General features: G+C 47.3%; 1 protein-coding gene across 1 annotated transcript; it reads left to right on the top strand.

Moving 5' to 3' along the window:
* The first annotated feature begins 764 nt into the window (after positions 1–764).
* Positions 765–25753, top strand: ZNF541 (zinc finger protein 541). Its single transcript, XM_057534654.1, has 15 exons — positions 765–1071; positions 4549–4792; positions 6478–8350; positions 10454–10512; positions 10719–10878; positions 11036–11170; positions 12060–12420; positions 18424–18487; positions 19094–19236; positions 19641–19744; positions 20979–21054; positions 21615–21703; positions 24955–25095; positions 25277–25458; positions 25576–25753. The coding sequence occupies exons 1-15, from the start codon at positions 765–767 to the stop codon at positions 25751–25753; spliced, it is 4116 nt and encodes a 1371-aa protein (XP_057390637.1).

Here is a 25753-nt window from a genome sequence, read left to right as displayed (position 1 = left end):
ATATCAACTCTTTTTTGAGATTCTTTTCCCATATAGGCCATTACAGAGTACTGAGTAGAGTTCCCTGTACTATACAGTAGGTTCTTATTAGTTATCTATTTTATATATAGTAGTGTGTATGTCAATCCCAATCCCACAATTTATCCCTCCCCCCCACCATCCCCTGGTAACCATAAATTTGTTTTCTATATCCATGACTCTACTTCCATTTTATAAATAAGTTCATTTGTACCCCCCCTTTTTTTTAGATTCCACATATAAGTGATATCATATGATATTTGTCTTTCTGTGTCTGACTTACTTCACTCATTTTGACAATCTCTAGGTCCATCCATGTTGCTGCAAATAGCGTTATTTTGTTCTTTTTTATTGCTGAGTAATATTCCATTGTATATATGTACCACATCTTCTTTATCCATTCCTCTGTTGATGGACATTTAGGTTGCTTTTTCCTTACAACAATCTTATGATGGAGGTACTCTTACGCTCAATTTACAGATGAGGAAACTAGGGCTCATGGAGCTTAAGTGACTTGCCCAAGGTCATGTGGCTGTTAAGTGGCCGAGAACAAACCCCCATACAGGTCTGTTTGAATTCCAAGTCCACACTCTATCCACCATGCGTGTTGCCATCTCATAATTGTGATTCCTCCTCGTTCATTCTCAGGAATTAGACACCACCAAGAGCTCTCTCCTCCCTGACTCCTTACACAGCCTTGCTTGTCTAGAGAGTAGCTCTTGGCCGAGACCTGGTAGTGGAGAGCCATGGACCAGTGCAGCCTGGGGGACAAGGGCACCCTTCCATCCAAGATGCACCTCCCTTCGTTTCCCGAGAGCCAGGCGCTCAAGTGCAGCGACACCCTCAACCGGGATCTGGGGCCCAGCTCACGAGACCTGCTGTACGACGGCCTGAGCCACTTGGACCTGGACCCCAGCCTCCCGATGCCCGACGCGCCCAGCGAGATGCTGGAGGACAACTTGGATGCCCTGTCCCTGTATCCGGGGAAGGACGGTGACTCCGTGAAGCTGCCGGAGGAGCGCGCAGATCCAGAATCCCAGACTTCCTTACGAGGTAAGGCTGTCCACCCGGGTCCCCCGCCTGGCGGGCTGTTTCAGCGCTCCTGTGGCTGGTGAGGGGTTGAGTGTACCCGGAACGGTTAAGAACATTTTTCTCTTCCACGGGCGAATAGGGAACAGTCACTTTCTTCCTACTTGGAAATTGTTCCCAACTTCCTAGTCAAGGAAACTGAACACTGATCCTGGGGAATAACGTTGAGAAACTTGGATGTTTGGGGGTTTCCTAATCTTGTGTGTGTGGTGTGGGCAGACCTTTGAGTTGATGGGACACTTTCCCATCCATCACCACAGCTCAGAGGCTCCTTTCGCGTGTCCAGAATGACCCAGTATCCTGTCCACCTGCTCCTTGGTTGTCTAACCTTCCTAAGCCTCATTGTCGCCATCTGTAAAGTGGGGGACAGTAATACCCACTCTGCTTCCCCCCCAGAGTGACAGCAGTAAGAAGCAGAAGAAGAAATGAAAGTAAAAGCACTTTGCAGGCTGTGAAGCACTGGACAGATGGTAGTGATTTTTACCAATACTGTTAGAATACCTTCCGACAGCCCATTGATGCAGTTCTAAGTCTTTCTCTTCCGCAGCGGAGGAGCAAAGGGAGAACTAATGGAATAGTCAGAGACCTTGGTTAAATCACCTTTTGGTTTACCTTCAGACTTCCGCCATAGGATAAATTTGATTTTTGTTTTTAACCCACTTCATGGGTTCTTGGGTAAGTTGCTTAGGCGAGTTGACTAAGAGCTCTTTGATATTTATAATCACATCACACGCGTGGAAGGCCACATCCGGAACAGCCCCGCAGAACAAATGTCAATGTTAATTGGGATCAGCCGCTCACGAAATGTCCTGCATACTCGCTAGAATGAAAAACTACTGAGGCCCACCCTCCACACGATGTAGACAAGCCATTAGCCTTGTCCCCGTGTTGGAACCATGGCTAAATGTGAAATCCTAGAAACCAAGGACATCCTTGGTATTGCAGGTGCTGGGCCAGGCCTGGCTACAGTAATTAAGGTTCTCAACCTGGACCACAGAAATTACCTAGAAATGCTGCTATGGTGAGTACGTGTGCGTTTTGCTGGGCAGAGAAACTGATTTTCACCAGATTTTCATATGGGTCTGTGCCCCCCAGCGAATGTTACAAAACATTAATCTAGTTCAGTTTTTCCTAATTTGTTTTAAACTTGAGGATTTTTTTTTTTTTGGTTACCTTATTAAAAAAAATCCACTGAACGTTAAATTTTTTTTTAAATCGATTTCTTTTTTTTTTTTAATTTATTTATTTATGGTTGTGTTGGGTCTTCGTTTCTGTGCGAGGGCCTTCTTCTAGTTGTGGCAAGCGGGGGCCACTCCTCATCGTGGTGCGCGGGCCTCTCACTATCGCGGCCTCTCCTGCTGCGGAGCACAGGCTCCAGTCGTGCAGGCTCAGCAATTGTGGCTCACGGGCCTAGTCGCTCCGCGGCATGTGGGATCCTCCCAGACCAGGGCTCGAACCCTTGTCCCCCGCATTGGCAGGCAGACTCTCAACCACTGCACCACCAGGGAAGCCCCTGAACGTTAAATTTTAACTCTTTACACTTCTCTAACTTAAATTCAGATTCATACAAATGGATATGCTTATATGTTTTAATTAGAAAAGTAATACATATTTATATAGAAAACTTAGAAAGTAAAAGTAATAACAAGAAAAATCCCCACCATGGCTCCCACACGTGGATTTTTAAAAAACGTAGGTGAAGCCACTAGGATACACGTGGTTTTGCAGAGATGTATTAAGTGTCTAATTCATTTGACGTTTCTAAAACTTAGTGTGTCTGCTTTCTTATATGAAGGTAGACTATTCGATTGTCACTGTAATGGTTATCCCATTGTATTGTCAGACCCTATTCTTGCCTGATAGACTGTTACAGTGGATCTGTGAATAACTTTGACGTTGAGTTTTCTCGTGGATGAGTTCTTCGCACATATTCCTCCCTGTAGGCTTGCTGGTCGGAGAACACACACAGTTGTAGAGCTCGTGTACACACTTTCTGGGAAGAGCAAGTGGCTTCCCGGACCAGTGACTCAGTGTGCCTGTTTTTCAGTGTCCCTGCCAATTTTTTTGAAACCACATTTTGTTTTCTAGTTTAACAGTTGCTTTAATGAGCATTTTATTTATTTATTTTTAGAGAAAAACTTCTGTTTATTTAGGCTGCGTTGGGTCTTCGTTGCTGCACGCGGGCTTTCTCTATTTGTGGCGAGCGGGGCTACTCTTCATTGCGGTGCACGGGCTTCTCATTGCGGTGGCTTCTCTTGTTGCGGAGCACGGGCTCTGGGCACGTGGGCTTCAGTAGTTGCGGCACGCGGGCTCAGTAGTTGTGGCTCATGGGCTTAGTTGCTCCGCGGCACGTTGGGATCTTCCTGGACCAGGGCTCAAACCCGTGTCCCTTGCATTGGCAGGCGGATTCTTAATCACTGCGCCACCAGGGAAGTCCCTCCCTTTACCTTTTATTCATCAAATCTAGCTCTGCCCCTTGTAGCAAGACAGAAGCAATCTGCTCCCTCCTCCACATCCTGGCCCTTCAGCTACTTGAAGACATCTCCCTCTCCCACATGGACATTCCCAGCCCCTTCACCTGTTCCTCTGATGACGTGATTCATGGAAATACCTTTTATCATTTACCCAAGGAGTACAGAAACATGGAAAATTCAGATATACAGGAAGAGGAAAATTAAGTTGATCCATGATCCTACCAATCAATCCCATTCTGTTTGTTTTCTATTCAAATTTATTTTTCCCTTTTAAAGACTAGATCATTCTGTTTTTCAACAGTCTGCTTGTTAGTGGCACAGCACTTAGTGGTACAGCATGAACATCCTTTCACGTCATCAGATATTTTCCTGCAGTTTTATCTTAAATGCCTGCGCCATAGACCATTGAGACCAGAATGCAGTCACCCACCTGCCCTCGTGTCAGTTATTAGGTGGTTTCTCACATTTCACCAGGAAAAACAATGCTGCAGTTAACTCGCTTGCAGTTAACTGCAAGATCTCCGTTAATTTGTACAGATCTACGTTAATTTCCTTAATTAAAAAACCCAGAGTGGAATTGGCTGGGAGAAAGGACTTAAACTTTTTAAGATTTTGCATTGTGCATTTCTGGCTTGCACTTGCAAGTGTGCTGTTGATGTTACGGTCATGAAGCCCCACCCGTCGTGTCACTCTGTCCTGGAAGCGCTCAGACTGTTGCTGTCCCCTCCCTTACCCCCCAAGTGAGGCCTCAAGATTGGGTGCTGCCCTGGAGGGGTGGCCTGACCAGGGTCCCTTCTCCCCTTCACCTGGTGCTAAACCTGGCCTTCTCTGCGTGAAGCTGCTGAAGTTGGGGTAAGGGTTCTTGGCCAACTCCCTGAGTCCGCTGTGGTCCGAGGGTGCTAGAGTGCTTCCGCCCGGGCTCCGATGTCCCCGGATGTCATAACCTGTGCTTTCTCCCTCTGTCTAGACCTGGGGCTAGGCGTGCTCAAGGTGCCCAAAGAGGCTGACAAAGGAGGCAGGGCCACGTCCAGGAGCACAAGGAAAGGGAAGCGGCAGCACAACTCCCCTCAGACCCCACTCCTGGACTGCAGCCTGTGTGGGAAGGTGTTCAGCAGCGCCAGTTCTCTCAGCAAGCACTACCTGACGCACAGCCAGGAGAGGAGACACGTGTGCAAAACCTGCAGCAAGGCCTTTAAGCGCCAGGACCACCTGTATGTAGGAGTCTGGTCAGGACGTCTGTTCAGGGGGCTGCTGGGGGCTGGGCGTGTTCCTGGTTCTTTTGCATCCCCTCCCATCCACCTGCACCGCCCCCCACCGCCGGGTGTCCCAGGTGTGTGCGACCTGTGCTCCTCCCATGGCCAGTGTTTTGGGGGGCAGGGCTTACACTGCCCAGGACAGGCCGCCCTCCCCAGCCTCCAAATTCACTCCGGTGAGGAGAGCGCCGCTGCGATTTGCAGACAGGACCCTTGTGCTTTAAAAACACACTCCGGAGGCAATTTTGTCATGGAGGGAGTTGGGCTAACTCTGTAGAGAAATTTTCAGAGTCCCTGGTAGGTGTCTGAGCAAAACAGATATGCACTTCATGATGAATATGTGTTGGGATAACACCAGGGCGTGAGGGGTTCTGAAATGCCTGTTTCTAGAACATGGCAATGGAGTGTTCACTCTTTTTTTTTCCTTTTTTAATTCCCCCTTTCTTTAATTCATTTTTTTAAACTTGACTTTAAAAAGCAAAAAAAACAAAAAAACAAAAACAAAAACAAAAAAAAAGCAAGCTCAGTATAAGAGTTAGGAGCAGAATTCCGTTTGTTCTTCATGTCTTAGAAATGATAAGCTTTTCTTGCTGCTGAGGGAGGAGAGACAGACTTTCAAACCGAGAGACTTGTAAGTGGGCAAGGACGATCCCTTGCATTTTTACAGCTCGCCCAGCCTTTACTGAGGGCTTCGATGAATCCCGCTTTCATTTTATCCTCTCCCCTCTCCCCGTGAAGGATGGGAAATGATTTACTCCTGTCACAAGCTGGTAACAGTTAGGGCTGGAAAGTGGGTCTCCGGATCCCCTCTCTGCTGCTTCCCTCAGATGGAGGCCAAGGGTCCACATTTGGAAAAGGGTTTTATTATTTATTGGGCCACATTGATTAGAACCATCCGGAGTAGGATTGTTGGGAACCCAGAGGGGTGATTTACCCATTTGTTTATATTTGTAATATATTAATGTAGATATAAGAATGATGTAAATATAATACATACTTGCATTCTTTTATATTTGCAGAAATTATAGGCAAATCTGGCTTTTTTTTTTTTTTTTTTTTTGCTGTGGGGCTCCCAGGTAGCTGTCTAGAGGAATCCTATGGGAAGGTGAAGACTCCTTTGTTCAAGGAAGGATCATCCCCAAGTTAGCATTTCCTCAAGTGCATTCTCAGAACTCTGGTTCTCTGGTTCTCAGGGATGCTAAAAGGGGCTATTTTAAAAAATGGTTTTGTGGGCAAACAAGTTTGAGAGACATGGAAAGTTAAACAGATATTTCTTTATCTATTCTGTGGCTTTTCAGTTTGCTACTATGAACCTCCAAGAAGTAAACTGTTTTTTCAAAACTTATTTGCCAGCTGAGCCCAAGTCCTCAGGGAGCAACTCCGGAGACTGGTGTTCCTTAGGAACCCACTTTGGGGAACTCTGACTTGGCTCCCACTGATTTTTTTTAATCTCAGATTAGGGGTTTGCTTAAGGGTGAGGGAAAGAGCTCCCCCTTCCAGACGGCCGTAGCAGGGGTCTTTCCTCATAGGGTCTGAGCAGTTTCTGAGCTGCGATGCTGCTGCCCCCTGGGGACACGCCTGAGGTCCTGCAGTGCGTGACCCACGCCGAGACACCCGCTAACCTCCTCCTCATGTGATTCCAGGACCGGGCACATGCTCACCCACCAGAAGACCAAGCCGTTTGTGTGCATCGAGCAGGGCTGCAGCAAGAGCTACTGCGACTACCGCTCCCTGCGCCGGCACTACGAGGTCCAGCACGGCCTGTGCATCCTCAAGGAGGCCCCCCCGGAGGAGGAGGCCTGCGGGAGCTCACCCCACGCGCACGAGGTGGCCAGCCAGCCCGCACCTGCGAGCCTGTGGTCCCTGGCGCCCCCGGAGGCCCCGTCCCCCAGCTCCCTCTTGCCCAGCCGAGACCTCCTGCGCTGTATCGTGAGCAGCATCGCGCACCAGAAGGTCCCTTCTCCCGGGCCAGCCCCGGGAGGGCCTTCAGACAGCCGCGAAGGGAGGAACACGGCCTGCTCCTGCCTGCCCGCATCGGGGTCCTCCTTCTGCGGCCCAGCCAGCACCCCGGCGGCCCCAGGAGCCCTGGGCACTGAGGTTCCCGAGGAGCCCCGGCCCCCGCAGAAGGAGCCTGCCACTGACGTGTCCACAGCCGTCCACTCGCGGGCAGCGGAGGACAGCGGCCCCGACCCAGCCGAGCCGGAGCCGCCGCTGCTCCAGCCCCCGTCATTCCTGGAGGGCTGGCCCGAGGGCGCTCCCCTGCCCGCCTGCCTGCCTCTGTTCCGTGGCCAGACTGTCCCCGCCAGTTCCCAGCCATCAAGCCACAGTTTCCAGTGGCTCCGGAACCTGTCGGGCTGCCCTAAGAGCAAAGGAAACAGTATGTTTGTCGTCCACCAGCCCTCTGCAGTGCCGTCCCGGGAGGGCTCCGAGCCTGGCCCCGGGCTCAGCAGCGACTCCCCTGCGGGGGAGCCCTCACCCAGCCGGGGCACCGGTCTGGAGGACACGCCGCCCTTCCCTCCCACGCTCCTGAAGGCACCGGGGGAGGCATCGGGTGACCCCAGCTATGCCAGTACCAGCGGGGAAGATGACTCATGGGCTTCCAAGAAGAGCAAGTTTGACTGCGACTCCTTCTCGTGGCAGAACCCTGGTGAGCCTGGCCCCCAGGACGGCCCGAAGTCCAGCAGCCTCCCGTCGGATGCCACGCCGCTCTTGTGGCAGCTGTTCCTGAAGTCTCAGGAGTCTCTGGTGAGCCACGAGCAGATGCAGGTGTTCCAGATGATCACCAAGTCCCAGCGGATCTTCTCCCACACCCAGGTGGCCGCCGCCTCCTCCCAGCTTCCCACGCCCGACAGCAAGCAAGTTGCCCTGAAGTCACTGCAGGGGCTGTGGCCGCAGCAGCCCCCGCCTATGGCGCCCACTGTTGACTCTCTCCATGCTGGCCCTGTGAACCCTGAGCCAGAGGGATCCCTAGCCCGCAGGAGAAAATCCACACCCGCTTTCCCCACAGAGGCCTCCCCCGGCAGCGTGAGCCAGGACACGAAGGGAAGAGCAAAAGTGGCTGCCACTCCACCTGCCCTCACAGCGTCGTCCCTGGACCCTCCCAGGAACCCAGACATCTCTTCTCTTCCCAAGCAGTTGAGATCCTCGAAAGGGACCTTGGACCTGGGGGACATCTTCTCCCCCAGGGGCCTGTGTCAGACCCAGTTAGGAGGGGAGGAGCCATCCAGAGCCCACCTGCCAGGGAAGCAGGCCCAGGCTGAGAATGGCACGGCTTCTGGGGCCACAAAAGGTGAAAAGGGCCCGGCCTGCTCCCGGGGCGGAGGCTACAGGCTCTTCTCTGGCAACTCCAGGGCCCAGCGCTTTTCAGGCTTCCGGAAGGAGAAGGTGAAAATGGATATGCGCTGTGCGGCTTCTCCAAGCCAGGTAGCCATGGCCTCCTTCTCGTCGTCGGCCGGGCCTCCAGCGGATCCCCCCTGGGACTCCAAGTCCAAGCGGACGATATTCAACAGGATCCAGGTACCAGGGCCCTCTCACGGGACCTGACCATGCGGGAGGCAGAGTCTTGTCCTTACCTGTTTCCGTGTTTCTAACTTGTCCAGGCACCGTATTTAACCTCAGCAAATCCTCAGATGCAGTTTGTTTACAGAGGGGGGAATGAAGGTCCAGAGAAGTGACGGTTCCTCCCAACACCCTCTGCCTCGCAACACACACACACAAAACAGAACAGGGTTTTAGAGTTGTCAGAGACACTTTGTGTCATGTTTCTTCACTAAACTTTTTCTATTTGCTTTCTTTCTGCCTTTCGCTTCCTTTTGGATTTGCCTCCTTCACTTCTTCAGAGAATGTAAAGGCAGAGCTCCTTTGCCTTTGATATTCGTACGTGAAATGCTGTCTTTTCTGGTTGTGAATCACAGGTCCACAAGTCGGACTTGGCCCCTGCTGCAGCCTGGCGCCGGTGCGCCCTTGTGGAGCAGCTTGGGTCCTCCCACGTCGTGCCCACGAGGTCCTGGGCGCAGAGAGCTCGGCCCCGTGTCTTCGTGATGCTCTGAGGGCCAGCGTCCTTCCTGTCACACCACAGCTGCCTCCTCCTCTTTTTTTTTTTAACAGCTTTAATATTCACGTACCATCTAATTCACCGTTTTGAAGTGTACCATCCAGTGGTTTTTAGTATGTTTACAAGGTCATGCACCCATCGCCATTCTTTGCCAAAACACTTTCATCACCACAGAAAGGAACCCCACACCCTTGGTTGTCACCCGCAATCTCTCCATCCCTCCTAGCCCCTGGCAACCATGAATCTACCTTCTGTCTCCATGGATTTGCCTTTTCTGGACACTTCATGTGATTGGAATCATACGCTACATGGCCTTTTGTGTCTTTTGCTTCTTTCACTTAACATGATGTTCTCAAAGTTCATCTGTGTCGTAGCATGGATCAGAACTTCATTCCTTTTTATTGCTGAGTAATCTGTCCATTGTATGGATACACCATATTTTATTTATCCATTCATCAGTTGATAGATATTTGGGTTGTTTTCACTTCTTGGCCATTGTGATAACGCTGCTATGAACATTTGTGTACAGATTATTGTTTAGACATATGTTTTCATTTCTCTTGGGAAATACCTAGGAGGGGAATTGCTGGGCTATAGGGTAATTCCATTTGAGGAAGTGCCAGACTTTTCCAAAAAGCTGTGCTGCTTTATATTCCTACCCAGAGTGCATGAGGCCTCCAGTTGCTCTGCATCCTCGCCAACGCTTGTTATCGTCCAGTGGTTTCTTTTCATTACGGCCACCTTGGTGGGTGGGAAATGATAATCTTATTATGGTTTAATTTGCATTTCCCCGATGGCTAATACTCTTGAGCATCTTTTTTTTTTTTTTTTTAATTTACCATCTTAACTTTTTTTTTTTTTAATTTATTTATTTATTTATTTATTTTTGGCTGTGTTGGGTCTTCGTTTCTGTGCGAGGGCTTCCTCTAGTTGTGGCAAGTGGGGGCCACTCTTCATCACGGTGCGCGGGCCTCTCACTATCGCGGCCTCTCTTGTTGCGGAGCACAGGCTCCAGACGCGCAGGCTCAGTAATTGTGGCTCACGGGCCCAGTTGCTCCGCGGCATGTGGGATCCTCCCAGACCAGGGCTCGAACCCGTGTCCCCCGCATTAGCAGGCAGATTCTCAACCACTGCGCCACCAGGGAAGCCCTCTTGAGCATCTTTTAATGTGTTTATTGGCCATTTGTATATCCTCTTTGGATAAGTGTCTTTTCAGAGTCTTTGCCCATTTTTAAATTGGGTTGTGTTTTTATTATTGAGCTGTGAGAGTTCATTATGTATTATAGATACATAAAGATACGTAGTCCCTTATCAGATACATGATTTGCAACTCTTTTCTCTTATTCTCTTTTCACTTCTTGATGATGTCCTTTGAAGCACAGAAGTTGTAAGTTTTGATGAAGTCCAATACGTTCTGTCTTTTGTTTGGTTTTAGAGTCATCCAAGAAACCACTGCCTACTCCAGGGTCACCAAGAATTACACCTGTGTTTTCTTCCGAGTCTTATAGTTTTCACTCTTGCATCTCATTTCTGATATGTTGGCTCAGATGTATTTTCATCTTCAGGGTGGAAGTATCTACCGGCTCCCCCACCTGATGAAGGAGGAGAACATGGCAGGTGGCTGGTAAGTTCAGAAGCCCCTCGGGAATCCTCTGGTGGCTTTGATGTGCTGGCCCTGGGTGAGCGAGCTCTAGATGCTTCACTCCTGAAGGGGTGAGCACCAGGCCACGGAGAATCGGGGGTATCGTCTCCATTTCTTAGGGTTCGTCCAGAGCTGTCAGGGGATCAGTGTTTGGGGACGGAGTCCCATTCTCCCTTTCTTCCCCACAGTCACCAGCACAGTGGTGGTCCCACAGACTGGGCAGAGCCAAGGAGCACTTACGTCTGCAAGAATTGCAGCCAGATGTTTTATACAGAGAAAGGGCTGAGCAGCCACATGTGTTTTCACCGCGACCAGTGGCCGTCACCTGGAGGGAAGCAGGAGCCGCAGGTGAAGGGGCGCGAAGCTGCCATTCATCTCAGGAGGGAGCCGTCCTCCTGCGGGGAGCCTGGCTGGGGGCCGGGAGTCAGGGCTGTGCTGCTCTGGAGGGGCCCCTTGCTCCCTACCTACTGTGTCTCTTAAAGGGCTGCCTCTTCTCTGGGTGTAGGTGTTTGGCATGGAGTTTTGCAAGCCACCAAGACAGGTGCTGAGGCCGGAGGGGGACAGGCAGAGTCCCCCGGGAGCCAGGAAGCCCTTGGACAACATGACCGCAGCCCCTTTGGTGGTCCCTGTGTCAGTGCCTGTGGCTGCAGCGAACCATCCCCCGGGGAGCAAGGTGGGTGCTGAAGGAAGTAGGTGCACTTCCTTCCAGCTGCTTTCCCCCTGCCGGTGGGAGCTGTGAGAAAAGCCCCCAAATCCTGACTCCAGAAGAGCTTGGTCTGTGTGTTCATTCATCCGTTCACCCTCCAGTGAACCTCCTTTGTGTCTGGCCCTGTGCTGGGCAGCGACCACAGCGGGCCTGCCCCTGTCCCCTGGGGCTCCCAGCCCAGCAGAGTACATAGACCCATCCCCGGACACCGACGGCCCAGAATGGGCCGGGCTGGGGGAGGGAGCTGTGGGAGCCCCGAGGGGGCACCAGAGACCCTGCCTGAGGAGGGGGTATCGGAACTGAGATCTGGAGGAGGAGGAGGAGTGAGACGGGCAGAGAGGAGGGGAGATTGCGTGGAGGTAAGGGAGAGTGTAGCAAGTCCAAGCCATGGTCTCTTCAGCCTGTGCTGGAAGGCCCCACCTGGACAAGCTCGTGCCGGACTCGGGGACGGGGTGCATGGAGCCCACTGTTTGTCTCGCAGGAGCTGCTGTCATTTTGAGGGGAACAGTTTTTCCTTTTGTCATGCTGTTGCATCTGTCTGGCCCCCACACCTTAAGTGCCAGTCATTTTAACAACGGACATGAGTTTCCAAAATGGTCTGAGTGAGGGCCTCTCCTTGGGGGGCGTGGGTGCCTGAGAAGGCTCCAGCCTCAAGTGTCACCCGGCTTCGGGTCCGGAGTCTGGCTCAGGCGTGGCGGCCCTGCTCGGCCTCCCGCGCGGAGGACTCTGGGCACGGCCATGCTGGGTGTGCGTCTGGCTGGTCAGTACCCTTTCCCACTCTCATGCCATCTTGAGGACTGAGCTGTGGGGCCGGTGGCCTCAGGTGACCCCCGTGGTTCTGAAGTCTCTTCTTCTCCAGGGACAGGGGAAGGACGGGGAAGAGAGAGACAGCAAGGAGAGCAGCCAACACAGGAAGCGGAGGAAGCTGCCCCGGCCCAAGGCACCGCTCATCCCTCCTCCGCCCTCCACGTCCGGGGAGCCGGGCCCGGGGGGATGCCGCCAGAGCTGGCTGCTCTCGCCCGTGCTCCTGGTGGACCGCCTCCTGAAGGGACTGTCCTGGTGCCCTCCCTACACGCCGCCCCCGATGCTCAGCCCCATCCGGGAGGGCTCTGGGCTGTATTTCAACACCCTCTGTCCCACGTCTGCTCAGGCCCGTCCCGACAGGCTCATCAGTGCCATGCTTGGTGAGTGAGGTTGATCACCCCACGACGGGCCTGCGGGGGGCCAGACCCAACCCCCTGTAGAATCTGGTCCAGCCATTCTCTCTGGCCTACGCCTGGGTCTGGTCTGGGGGTCCCGTTGCTGTTCAGAACTATCCCAGGACCATCTGGGACCAGCAGCCTTCTAGGTGCTTATAATTTTGTAGCCAGAAAGAAAATAGACGCCATTTAGCCTAACCACCCTTCTGCCTGCCCTTTCGAGTAATTTTTTTTTTAATTTTTTTTATTTTTGGCTGTGTTGGGTCTTCGTTTCTGTGCAAGGGCTTTCTCTAGTTGTGGCAAGCAGGGGCCACTGTTCATCGCGTTGCGCGGGCCTCTCACTATCGTGGCCTCTCTTGTTGGGAGCACAGGCTCCAAACGCGCAGGCTCCGTAGTTGTGGCGCACGGGCCTAGCTGCCCCGCGGCATGTGGGATCTTCGCAGACCAGGGCTCGAACCCGTGTCCCCTGCATTGGCAGGCAGATTCTCAACCACTGCGCCACCAGGGAAGCCCTCGAGTAATTTTTTAAACAGCTTTATTGAGATATAATTCACATGCCATATGAATCACCCATTTAAAGTGTACAGTGTTTTTTTAGTGTATCCTTAGAATTGTACACCCATCACACAATCTAATTCTAGAGCATTTTCATCACCTCAGAAGATTATTTCCACGAGCGGTTACACACAGGCCCTGTAGCCCCCAACTCCTCAGCCCTGGGCAACCACCAGTCTACCAACCTACTTTTTCTATGGGTCTCCCTATTCTGGACATTTCATATAATTGGAATCATACAATATGTGACATTCTGTGTCTAGTTTGTTCACTTAGAATAATGTTTCCAAGGTTCATCCATGTTGTAGTGTGCATCAGTGCTTCATTTCTTCTTATGGATGAATGATATTCCATTCTCTGGATAGACGACGTTTTATTTATCCATTCATCAGCTGACGAGCATTTGGGTTGTTTTTGTCCCTTGGCTATTACAAGGGACGAAAATGTGCTGTTATTGCAAATGTGCTGTTAAGAACATTTATGTATAAGTTTTTGTTGGACATAAGTCCTCATTTCTCTTGGGTATATACCTCAGAGTGGAATTGCTGGGTCAAAGGGTAACTATGTTTAACCGTTTAAGGAGCTGCCAGACTGTTTTCCAAAATGGCCGAGTCATTTTAAATTTCCACCAGCATTGTATGAAAGTTCCAGTTTCTCCACATCCTTGCTAACACTTCTTATCTGTCTTTTTTATTATAACCATCCTAGTGGGTGTAAAGTGGTAGCTCATTGTGGTTTTGATTTACATTTCCCTGATGGCTAATGATGTTGAGCATCTTTCCATGTGCTTATTATCCGTTTGTATATCTTCTCGGGAGAAATGTCTATTCAGATCCTTTGCCCATTTTTTAAATTGAATTCTTATCTTTTTATTATTGAGTTGTATCAGTTCCTTATATATTCTGGACGCAAGCCCCTTATCAGATATATGATTTGCAAATTCTCTCCCATTTTGTGGGTTGTCTTTTCATTTTATTTATGGTATGGTTTGCAGTACACAAGTTTTTAATTTTGATGAAGTCCAACTTATTTTTAGGTCTTTGATCAATCTTTAGTTAACTTTTATATATTGTATGAGGTAGGAGTCCAAATTCATTCTTTTGCATGTATGTATCAGTTCTTCCAGCACTTGAAAATACTGTTCTTTTCTCATTGAATTGTCTTGGTACCTTTGTGGAAAATCAGTTGACCATAAATGACTTGAGATTTTTCTTCTTTTTTAATACAGACATTTTACAGCTATAGATTTCCTTCTGAGCATTGCTTTAGCTACATTTTGTAAGTTTTAGTATGTTGTGTTTTTATATTCATTCAGCTAAAGTATTTTCTAATTTATCATTCCACTTCTTGTTTAATACACTGATTATTAAGGAGTGTGTTGCTTAATTTTCACATATTTGTGAATTTTCCAAATTGCCGCCTTTTATTGATTTGTAATCTAATTCTCTTGTGGTCAGAGAACATACTTTGTTTCTTTTTAAATTTAATTTATTTATTTTTATTTTTTTGGCCGTGCTGTGCAGTTTGCAGGATCTTAGTTCCCTGACCAGGGATCAAACCCATGCCCCCTGCAGTGGAAGCGTGGAGTCCTAACGACTGGACCGCCAGGGAATTCCCTTAAATTTATTTTAACATTTAAAATTTATTGAGGCATGTTATATGGGCTAGAATATGGTCTGTCTTGAAGAATGTTCCATGTGAATTTGAGAAGAATGTATTCTACTGATGTTTGGTGGAATGCTGTATTTTGTCTGTTTTGTCTAGTTAGTTTCAATTTCCTTGTTGATCTTCTGCCTAGTTGCCCTATCTACTGTTGAAAGTATTGAAATCTCCAACTATTATTTTTTAATGGTTTATTTCATCCTTCAGTTCTGTTGTTTGTTGCTTCATGTATTTTGGGGCTCTGTTTTTAGGTGTGTATATGTTTGTAATTGTCATATCTTCCTCATGGCTTGACCTTTTATCATTATGATGTGATTGTGATATCATTTGTCATTATTACAATAATTTTATCATTATCTCTAGTAATATTTTTTGTTTTAAAGTCGAATGTGCCTGACATTAGTATAGCCATTCCATCTCTTTTATGGTTGTTGTTTGCTTGGTATATATTTTTCTCTTCTTTTACTTTCAGCCTATTTGTGTCTTTGAAAATAAAGCATGTTACCTATAGACAGCATTAGTTGGATCATGTGTTTTTTTATCCAGTCTTACAAACTCTGCCTTTTGATTGGTTTGTTTAATCCATTCTTGTTTAATGTTATATTGATATGGTTGGATTTACATCTGCCATTTTGCTTTTTATTTTCTATATGTTACATGTCTTTTTCTCCCTCTGTTCCTCCTTTCTTTTGTATTAAGTATTTTCTAGTGTAACATTTTAATTCTTTTAATTTTTCACTTTTTCTTAGTTATTTCTTAGTGGTTGCTCTAGGACTTAAAATATATGTCTTATCAGAATCTGTTCGGATGTGTAATAACTCATTAACAATGAAATATAGAAATACTGCTCCTACCTAGCTCTATTCCTTCTAACTCTTTTGCTATTATATGTGAGAGACCCAGTAATACCTTACTGGTCATGTTTATTGCTTTATATAATTTTATTTCGTGTAAAAAACAGAGAATAAAGGAAAGCAAGCATGATTCATAGAGATTGTTATATTAACCTTCTTATTTACCATTTCTGATCTCTTCAAATATATTTCTATATGTTATAGGCCCACAATACATATGGTTTTATGCAGTTGTTTTTTAAGGCACTTAAGAAAAGAAATATGTAATCATACTGATTTTTATAGTTACCCATATTTACTAGTGCTTCACTTTTTTTTTTTTGGTTTGGATTCAAGTTACCATCTGATGTCATTTGCTTTCAATCTGAAGAACTTTCTTTAGTATTTATTTTTATTAGGGATATATAATTCACATACCATACAATTCATCCCTTTAAAGTATATAATTCAATGGTTTTTAGTATATTCACAGAGCTGTGCAACCATCACTACCATCAGTTTTCAGAAATTTTCATCATCCCCAAAAGAAGCCCTGTACTTATTAGCAGTCCCTCCTTTCCATCCTCCCCACCCCCAGCCATGGGTAACGACTAATCTACTTTGTCTCTATCGATTTGACTATTCTGTATATTTCATATGAGTGGAATCATACAGTATGTGGTCCTTTATGAGTGCCTTCTTTTAGTTAGCATGATGTTTTTAGATTTCATCCACGTTGCAGTATGTATCAGTACTTTGTTCCTTTTTGTGGCTGAATAATATTTCACCTTTAATATTTCTTGTAAGACAGGTCTGCCAGCAACAGATTTTCTCAGTTTTTACTTATCTGGGAGTTTCTTTATTTTACCTTCATTTTTGAAAGATAATTTGCTGAATATAAGATACTTGGTTGACACTTTTTTACTTTCAGTAATTTGAATATATTATCCCATTGCCTTCTGACCTACATCATTTCTGTTAAGAAGTTAGCTGTTAATCTTACTGTAGTGCCCTTGTATGTAACAAATTGTTTTTCCCTTTTTGCTTTCAAGATCTTATCTTTATTTTTGCTTTCAACATTTTGCCTATGTTATGTCTGGATGTAAAGCTCTTTGTGTTTAATCTTTCTTGGAGTTTATAGAGTTTGTTGGATATACGTATTGTTTTTCATCAAATTTGGGAAATTTTCAGCCATTAATACTTTAAATATTCTGTCCCCTGCTCCCCTCTTTCTGGTACTCCCACTACATGTATAATGTTGCATTTAATGACATCTCACATTTCTCTGAGGCGCTCTTCACTCTCCTACATTTTTTTCTCTCTGTTCTTCAGATTTCATAGTCTCCATTGTTCTGTCTTCAGGTTTGCTGATCGTTTCTTCTGCCAGCTCAGATCTACTGTTGAGCCTTATTTTGCTTATTGTACTTTTTTAACCCCAGAATTATTTCCATTTGGTTCTTTTTTCTTTTTTTTTTTGGCTGCATCACACAGCATACAGGATCTTAGTTCCTCGACTAGGGATTGAACCCGAGCCCCCTGCAGTGGAAGAGTGGAGTCTTAACCACTGGACCACCAGGGAAGTCCACATTTGGTTCTTTTTAAAAAATAATTTCCATCTCCTAATGGCATTTTCTCTTTGATGAGAAATTTTTATTTTATCTAACTTTAATTCTTTAAGCATGGGAGCTGGGGGAAGAAGAAGCCCCCATCTCCTTGGCTGCACCTACCTGGGTAGAGCTTCCATTACAAAGAGCCGGGGGCTAGGTGGGTAAGGGAGTGGGCCATGGCTCCAGTGCCACAGACTCTCACTGTTCTTACCAAGATTTAGTAGATTTTCTTGAATGAGTATTTCTTAAAATGCTGTATGCCTTTAGGACAACTTGCAGAGACTTTAGCTTACTGTTCTTTTTTTTTTTTAATGATTTTTTATCAGTAAATTGGTTGTTTTGCTGAGTTCCTTACTCTACTTTTTCAGAAGTCTTATCCCCCTTCTATGCAATCTTTTTATTTTATTTTATTGTGATGTGAACAGTTAATCTGTGATCTACCCTTTTAACAAATATTTAAGTGTGCAATACAGTATTGTTGACTATAGGTACAATGTTATACAGCAGATTTCTAGAGCTTGCTTAACTGAAACTTTATGCCCATTGATTAGTAACCTCCCGTTTCCCACTCCCCCAACCCCTGATAACCCCTATTCCACTCTTTGATTATATCAATATGAATTCAACTACTTTAGATACTTTATATAAGTGGAGTCATGCAGTATTTCTCTTTCTGTGACTGGCTTATTTCACTTAGCATAATGTCCTCAGTGTTCATCCATGTTGGTGCATATTGCAGAATTTCCTTTTTTTAAGGCTAAATGGTATTCCATTGTATGTTTATATCACATTTCCTTTATGTGCTCATCTGTCAATGGACATTTAGGTTGTTTCCACATCTTGGCTATTGTGAATAGTGCTGGAGTGAACATGGGAGTTCAGATATCTTTTGAGGTCTTGACTGCAGTTCTTTTGGATGAATACCCAGAAGGGGGTTTGCTGCATGATATGGTAGTTCTACTTTTAATTTTTGAGGAAACTCCATACCATGCAATCTTTTTTTTTCTAATTTTTAATTTTATATTGGAGTGTAGTTGATTTTTAATGTTGTGTTAGTTTCAGGTGTACAGCAAAGTGATTTTGTTATACATATTCACATATCTATTCTTTTTTAGATTCCTTTCCCATATAGGTTATTACAGAGCATTGAGTATAGTTCCCTGTGCTATACAGTAGGTCCTTGTTGATTATCTATTTTATATATAGTAGTGTGTGTATACCATGCAATCTTAAAGAGCCTGCTTTTAGCTGCTCTGGAAAGGCAGGCAGAAAGGGCCTTGTGGGTCAGTTCTAGCTAGTCTTCTTGAGGCTCTTCTTTGTGTGTTTTCCAGATCACATGGATGGCTCTTTTGGCATGTGTGTGGTGAAGGACGACACCAAGATCAGCACTGAACCGTGAGTTGGAACAGACTTAGAACCTGAGGGTCCTTCCAAAGTGGGGATGCTTTTACCCTCCTTGCATTCCAGTGTCGGTTTTTCCCAAGGGAGCCTTCATCACGGGAAAATCAGGTCTAGATCCAGAGCCTCTCTAGGAGAGAAGTGGTGGATTTTTCCAGGTGTTTCCCCAATATTCCTTCTGTCCAGACATACCATAGTTGGATCTCTGGGGACAGAATGCCCAGCACCCTGGGGTTCTAGGTAGAATTGGTGAGATACTCTTGTGTAGCCACGGACTGTGGCTAGATGGATGTTACCTTGGATGTAGAAGCATGCCAGGTATCAGCACATAACTCCCCTGTCCTAGACCCCAAACGCCTGAGGCCAGAAATCTGGCGATAAAGTAAATCGGAGGAAGGAAGGGAGTATCCCTCAAGAGGTCTCTGGAATACCTGTGCGTGTCTGTTGGGGTGATGAGCACTCCCTGTGTCTGAGACATGGCTGAAGGGTTCCACAGAGCAGGGCTGTGGCCTGAGAGCAGGGCTCACCGCACATCTCTCTTTTATTTCCCATCTTGGCCACACACATATGTCTTGTATGTCCGTGTGTATGGCCTCATTTCAGACACATCAACATAGGAAGCCGGTTTCAGGCTGAGATCCCAGAGCTCCAGGACAGATCACTGGTTGGAACTGACGAGCACGTAGCTTCTCTGGTCTGGAAGCCATGGGGAGATGTGATGACCAACCCGGAAACGCAGGATAGAGGTGGCTGAGACTTTGGGGCCAGGTTCCCAAGGGCCCTCCTCCATCTCCAAGGAGTTTCTCCTCCCAGTTCTCACCTTGACCAAGAAGCAGTGATCCCCAGGCGGGGGTGGGGTGGGCAGAGCTGGCCTTCAGCGCAGTATTGCTTTGCTGTGCTGCAGTCCCTTGCCCCACCTCTCCTCTCACCCAGTAGCTGGCCAGGCCACCCAGAGCAGGTGCCAGGAGCAGGGTTTCTGCCGTCCTCCTTGTCCCTCCCTTCCCTCAGCCTGCTTTTAACAGAGAGGTGAGGGAGATGGTGACAGGAGCCCCCCGCCCCATCTGTGCTGTCGGGGAGGTTTCCTCTCTGGCCCTTGCTGACCCTCTGTGTCTCCTCTCCTTCCCGCTGCCGGGCTGCCTGCTGGAAACAGTGACCAAGCTCTGCAACGTGGCCTGCTCCAGCGCGATGCCGGGCGGGGGCACCAACCTGGAGCTCGCTCTGCACTGCCTGCATGAAGCCCAGGGCAACATCCAGGTGAGGTGCAGGCGAGGGTGGGCTCAGAGGAGCTGTGGGAAGCTCCCTGCTCTCTTAGGGCCAGGGGCTCTAGGCGCATGCCACTTGCCTTCTACTTGGGGCTTTGCAGCTCACGAGAACCGAAGGCTGGCCACCCACCCTTCTCCCTGGTCGCTTTGGGACTGGTGGTGTCCTTGTGAACATAGGGGAAATGCACACATACGGGCTCAATCAGTTATTTATCTGGGGTGACAGCAGAGCACCAGGGTTCCTCCAGCATTACCTCATCTCAGCGGCACTGGGGAGGGGGTGCCTAGCAGAACCAACTCAGGGCCTGCATTGATCTGGTTTACTTAATGAACTTTAACTTTTTGATTAAAAATGGTGTGTGAAAACCTCTGATGCAACAGAAATGCCTCTGCCTCCTCCAAGGACCCTCCTCACAATCCTGAAATTTAGAAAATAAAGTCCAACTCTGTGTAGTGGGAGAGGAAGTCACGTCACCCGAGTTAGAGACCCAAGAGTTAGGGCTACGTGGTGCTTTTTCTCAAGCTGAGAGGCAGTGGCTGGCACGTGGCGGGTGCTCAGCAGAGTAATCAGCACATATTTCCTGGGTCCTCCTGATACCTGGTGATGTCACGGTGTCAGGCTGGGGCCAGCTCAGGGGCCCATTCTTGGCTTAATGCTCTGCTGCCACCATCTTGAAACTCTTAATAGTTTTTGAACACAGGGCCCAGTGTTTCCATTTTGCGCTGGGTCCTGCAAATTACATAGCTAGTCCCGACCGGGGTTACGCTGTTGAGCAAGACAAATGCCCTCTCTTTGCAGGGCTTACATTTTAGGAGAGTGAACACATGAAATACATTTTTTAAAAGTGATAGATAATGATTAGTGCTATGAGGACCATAAAATGGGGTAGGGCAGGGGCAGTGCCACTCCAAATGCTGCTCCTTGAAGAAATAAGGAGCTTGTGCCAGAATAAGTCCACACACTGTTTCCTTCATCAAGTAAATCTTGCTATGAAAAAGGTAACGTCAGCTGCACTCAACAGTACGCTTCGTGCTGTAGGCAATGTGTCCCAAGTGGTTCACAGCTGGTGGCCAGTCCACAGACCGACCACACTTTGAGTCGCCCTGGGGTAGGGGTGGCTTTAGGGAGGGCTGCACATATTTTTTGAATGAATGAAAGAATGAAGGCGGGCCTCTGCCTTACCTTCCCTCCCTCAGAGAGTTGCCCGCCACTCCTCTCGTTCCAGGTTGCCCTGGAGACCCTCTTACTGAGAGGACCCCAGAAGCCATGGGCTCACCCTCTCGCCAGCTACCGCTACACAGGTAACTGGAGCGTGGCTGCCCGCGTGGTTTGGGCCTGGTTGAGGCCCCTGTGCGCCAGTCAGCTTCCGCGGCACGCTCTGCACGTGCCTCTCGGAGTTCTCTTGGGGCCTGCACCTGCCCTCCCAGAAGGGCCCGTCCTCTCTGGGGGACTCAGTGGGTGCTGTTCTCTAGTTGGATCCAACCTTCCCCTTTCCACTGGTTCCCTCATGGGCTCTGCCTGGCCAGAAAGGGGGTGCCAGGTTGGGGGGGGCTCAGGTTCCGCAGCTGAGCACTCCAGCCCTGGAGTCAGGCAACCTGGGGCCCCCGCCTGCCCTTGGCAAGTCTCTTAACCAGCGGAAGCCTCAAGTTGCTGCATCTGTCAAGTGGGGATGGTAATAGCCCCTACCTGCTAAGGTTTTTGTGAGGATTGTGTGAGATAAAGCAAGTAAGGGGCTTAGCAGAAATCTTGGCATATAATTGGCGCTCGGTGGCCTGAAAAAGGAGGGGAGTCTGCACTTCAGCCGTGGCTGTGGTCCCAGAAGGAGAAACATCCTTCCTCCTCTTGGCTGTTTCTCCAATAGGTTCGGACATCTGGAACCCCATGGAGAAGAGGCTCTTTAAGAAGGCGTTCTGTGCCCACAAGAAGGACTTCTACTTGATACACAAGACGGTAAGGCGAACGTGGCAGGCTGGTGTAGACAAGGCTCCCTCACACGGCCGAGGCGCTAGAACTGCAGGGCCTGTCGGGGCGATACTCTGCTCATGCTGTGAACAGTTGACAACTAAAAAGCCATTGCTTTGAACAACCCCAAACAGTACAGAAATGAATCCCACGTTCAAAATAAAGCCCTCCAGGCCCCTCCCCACAATCCTACTTCTGATTGATAACCTGACAGGCATTTACTGCCCATACGGATTTTACACACCTATATGCACTTTCTCAAAAAAGGATGAGATCATATATTTAATATCCTGCTGATTATTTTGCTCTTTTTTTCAACTTGATGTACACAAAATTGCACATAAAGTGTAAGATTTAATGTTTTTGACATATTTATACACTTGTAAGACCATCACCATGATCAAGATAATGAAAATATGTCACCTCCAAAAGTTCCCTCCTGCCCCTTTGCAACCCTTCCTTCCTGCCACCCAGGTCCCTAGTCAACTCTTGTCTACTTTCTGTCACTATAAATTAGTTTGCATTTTCTAGAGGTTTATATAAATGGAATAATCGTACAGCATGTGATCTGCTTTGTCTGGCTTCTTACACTCAACGTAATGATTTTGAGATTCATCCATGTTGTCGTGTGTACCAATAGTTCATCCCTTTATTGCTGAGGAGTGTACCATTGTGTGGACGGACCACCGTTCATTTAATCATCCACCTGTTGGCGGTTTCCAGTTACTGATGACTACAGATAAAGTTGCTCTGAACATTCACATACAAGTCTTTGTATGGACATGTACTGGGTTCTTTTTTTTTTTTTTGCGGGGATGGGGGTGGGATTATAAATACCTAGGAGGGGAATGAGGGTAACTTATAGCAGATGTATGTTTAACTTTTTAAGAAACTGCCGAACTGTTTTGCAAAGTGGCTATACCATTTCCCATTCCCACCAGCAGGTTATGAAAGGTCCAGTTGTTCCACACCCTCGTCAACACTTGGTATGCTCAGTCTCTTTAATTTTAGCCATTCTAATGAGTGTACAGTAGCATCTGACTCCATTTTCCTAATGACTAATGATGCTGAGCATCTTTGTCTTTTTTTGCTATATGTGCACCTTCTTTGGTGGGCTGTCTGTTCATATCTTTTGCCTATCTTTTTATTGGGGTGTCTGTGTTTTTATTGAGTTGTAGGAGTTATTATTTTGTGCTGAACACCAGTCCTTTATCCAGATATATGCTTTGGAAATATTTTCTCCCAATATGCAATTTGTCAGTCTCCTAACAGTGTCTTTTGAAGAAAAGTTTTTAATTTTGATTAAGCATAACTTATTAGTTTCTCTTTTATAGACTGTGCTTTTCGTGTTGTATCTAAGAAATCTTTGCCTAACCCAAAGTCACAAAGATTTTCCCCTATGTTTTCGTCTGGAGGCTTTATAGTTTTAGGTTTTATTTCTAGATTTATGACCCATTTTAAGTTTATTTTTGTATGGGGTGCGAGGTGAGTTCATTTTTTGCATATGGATATTTATTGTTCCAATACCTTTTGTTGGAAAGACCATATTTTCTCCACTCAGTTGCTTTTGTACCTTTGTTAAATATCAGTTGGCCATATATATATGCATCTACTTCTGGACTCTGTATTCTGTTCCATTGATCTGTTTGTCTTTTATTAAGCTATTCCCATATTGTCTTTGTTACTGTAGCTTTATTCTAAGTCTTGAAATCAGAAAATGTTAGTCCTTCAACTTTGTTATTCTTTTTCAAAGTTATTTTTTCTATTCTAGATCCTTTTTATTTCCCTATGAATTTTAGAAATAACTTGTCAATTTCAAAATAAAAATTCCTGCTAGGAATTTGATTGGTACTGTTTTTGACTCCATAGGTCAACTGGGGAGAGTTGTTTTCTTAACAATATTGAGTCTTCTGACTCGTGAACAGGGTATATCTCTCTATTTAAATCTTTAACTTTTCAGCAATGTTTTGAAGTTTTTAGTGTACAGTTGTTGCATACTTTTTGTCAGATTTATTCCTAAGTACTTCTGTTTTTTATGATGTTATAAAGAGTTTTTTATTTCAGTTTCCAATGGTTTGTTGCTAGTATGTATAGAAATAAAATTGATTTTTATATTGATTTTGTATTCTGAAATGTTGCCAAACTAACTTATTAGTTTTGGTAACTTTTTTGTGGATTCCACTGGATTTTCTACATAGACAGTCATATCATCTGCAAATAAAGACAGTTTTATTTCTTCCTTTCCAACCTGGATGCCTTTACTTTTTTCTTGCCTTGTTGCACTCTAGAACCACCAGTACAGTATTGAGTAGAAGTGGTGAGAGTGGAAATCCTTGTCTTGTTCATGATATTTGAGGGGAAACCACTCCACCGTTAGCTGTAGGGATTTTGTAGGTATCATTTATCAGGATGAAGAGAAGTTCCTTCTATTCCTATTTTGCTGAGAGTTTACATCAGCAATGGACATCGGATTGTATCAAATGCTTTTTCTGCACCTATCAAGATGCTCGTATGATTTCTCTTTTTTAAGTTTAATATGATGAACTACATTGATTTTAGATTGTTCAACCCATCTCACGTTTCTGGGATGGGCTCCACTTAGTCATGGTATATTGTCCTTTATAAATATATATATATATATTGTTGGATTCTATTCGTTAAAAGTTTTGTTTAAAAATTTTCATCTATGTTCATGAGGGACATTGGTCTGTAACTTTCTTTCCTTGTAATATCTTTGTCTGGCTTTGGTATCAGAGAAATGTTGAACTGACAGAATGAGTTGGGAAGTGTTCCTTCCTCTTCAGTTTTTTGGAGGGCTCTGCCCAGCTGTCGCATAAGGCCATGAGGTATCCGCCACGTAAGGACACTCTGCTTTAATTAGTCCCAGTCGGTAGACACGTGGCTCCACAGGCTGTCACAGTGAGCGTCCTCGTGTGCACCTTTGTGTGCGTTTTCCCGGAGAGAAGCGTTCCTGGGCCAGCCTTGTTGCTCAGCGCGTGCAGAGCTTAGGCGGGTTGACTCTGGTGGCTTCTCTCGGAACCCCTTCATCCCCAGGAGGACTTCGGGATTCTCTGTCCCCTGTAGCAGAGGAGCATACCAAGCCGTAGGGAGAGGCGTTTCAGGAGGGCTTTCAAAAAGTGGCGGCTGGCCCCATGGGGAGGGGATTTAGGGCGTCAAGGCCATACTCACTGCTGCTCCTGAGGCACTGTCCTTAGCCGGCTTCTGTCTTCCTCCACTAGATCCAGACAAAAACTGTAGCCCAGTGTGTTGAGTATTACTACATCTGGAAAAAAATGATCAAGTTTGACTGCGGCCGAGCCCCAGTGCTGGAAAAGAGGGTCAAGAGAGAGCCGGATGAAGCAGACAGGACAGAAGCGAAGGCAGAGGGTCTCGGGGTAGGGCTTCTGGAGTTCAGCGCGGATCTGGATGCCCGGTGCCCATCCAAGCTGGGCGGGGGTGGGGGGGTGCACCCCGCGACGTTTGTGTTCTGGACCCCTGCTTCTCCCTTAGAAGGGCGGCGGGGTGGTCAGCACCCTTTCATCATCTCTGCCCCCTCTGCAGATCACTTGTAGCCCTCGGGAGAGACCCAGCCACCGTCCAACCCCCGAATTAAAGATAAAGACTAAGAGTTACAGGAGGGAGTCCATCCTCAACTCCAGCCCAAACGCCAGCTTGAAGCGGACCCCTGAGCTGCCGGGGAGCAGGGAGGGCCAGGGCTTCTTTCCCTGCAGGGAGTGTGAGAGGTACCGCCCTTTCCTTGGATGCTCCCACACCGCCTGCCCTCAGCCCCCTGGGGTCCCTGCCTCAGGGCTACCCGCCTCCCCCTGTTCTGACCCCTGTGTCCTCTGGTGCCTCCTCAGGGTGTTTGACAAGATCAAGAGTCGAAATGCCCACATGAAGCGGCACCGGCTTCAGGACCACGTGGAGCCCATCGTCAGGGCAAGGTGGCCCGTGAAGCCCTTCCAGCTGAAGGAGGAGGAGGAGGAGGAGGAGGAGGAGGAGGAGCTAGGGGCTGACATCAGCCCTCTGCAGTGGTGA

Source organism: Balaenoptera acutorostrata, chromosome 19, assembly GCF_949987535.1.
Source record: "Balaenoptera acutorostrata chromosome 19, mBalAcu1.1, whole genome shotgun sequence".
Lineage (NCBI taxonomy): Eukaryota > Metazoa > Chordata > Mammalia > Artiodactyla > Balaenopteridae > Balaenoptera > Balaenoptera acutorostrata.
Note: the sequence above shows the minus strand (reverse complement) of the source record. Positions and strands in the feature narration are given on the sequence as shown.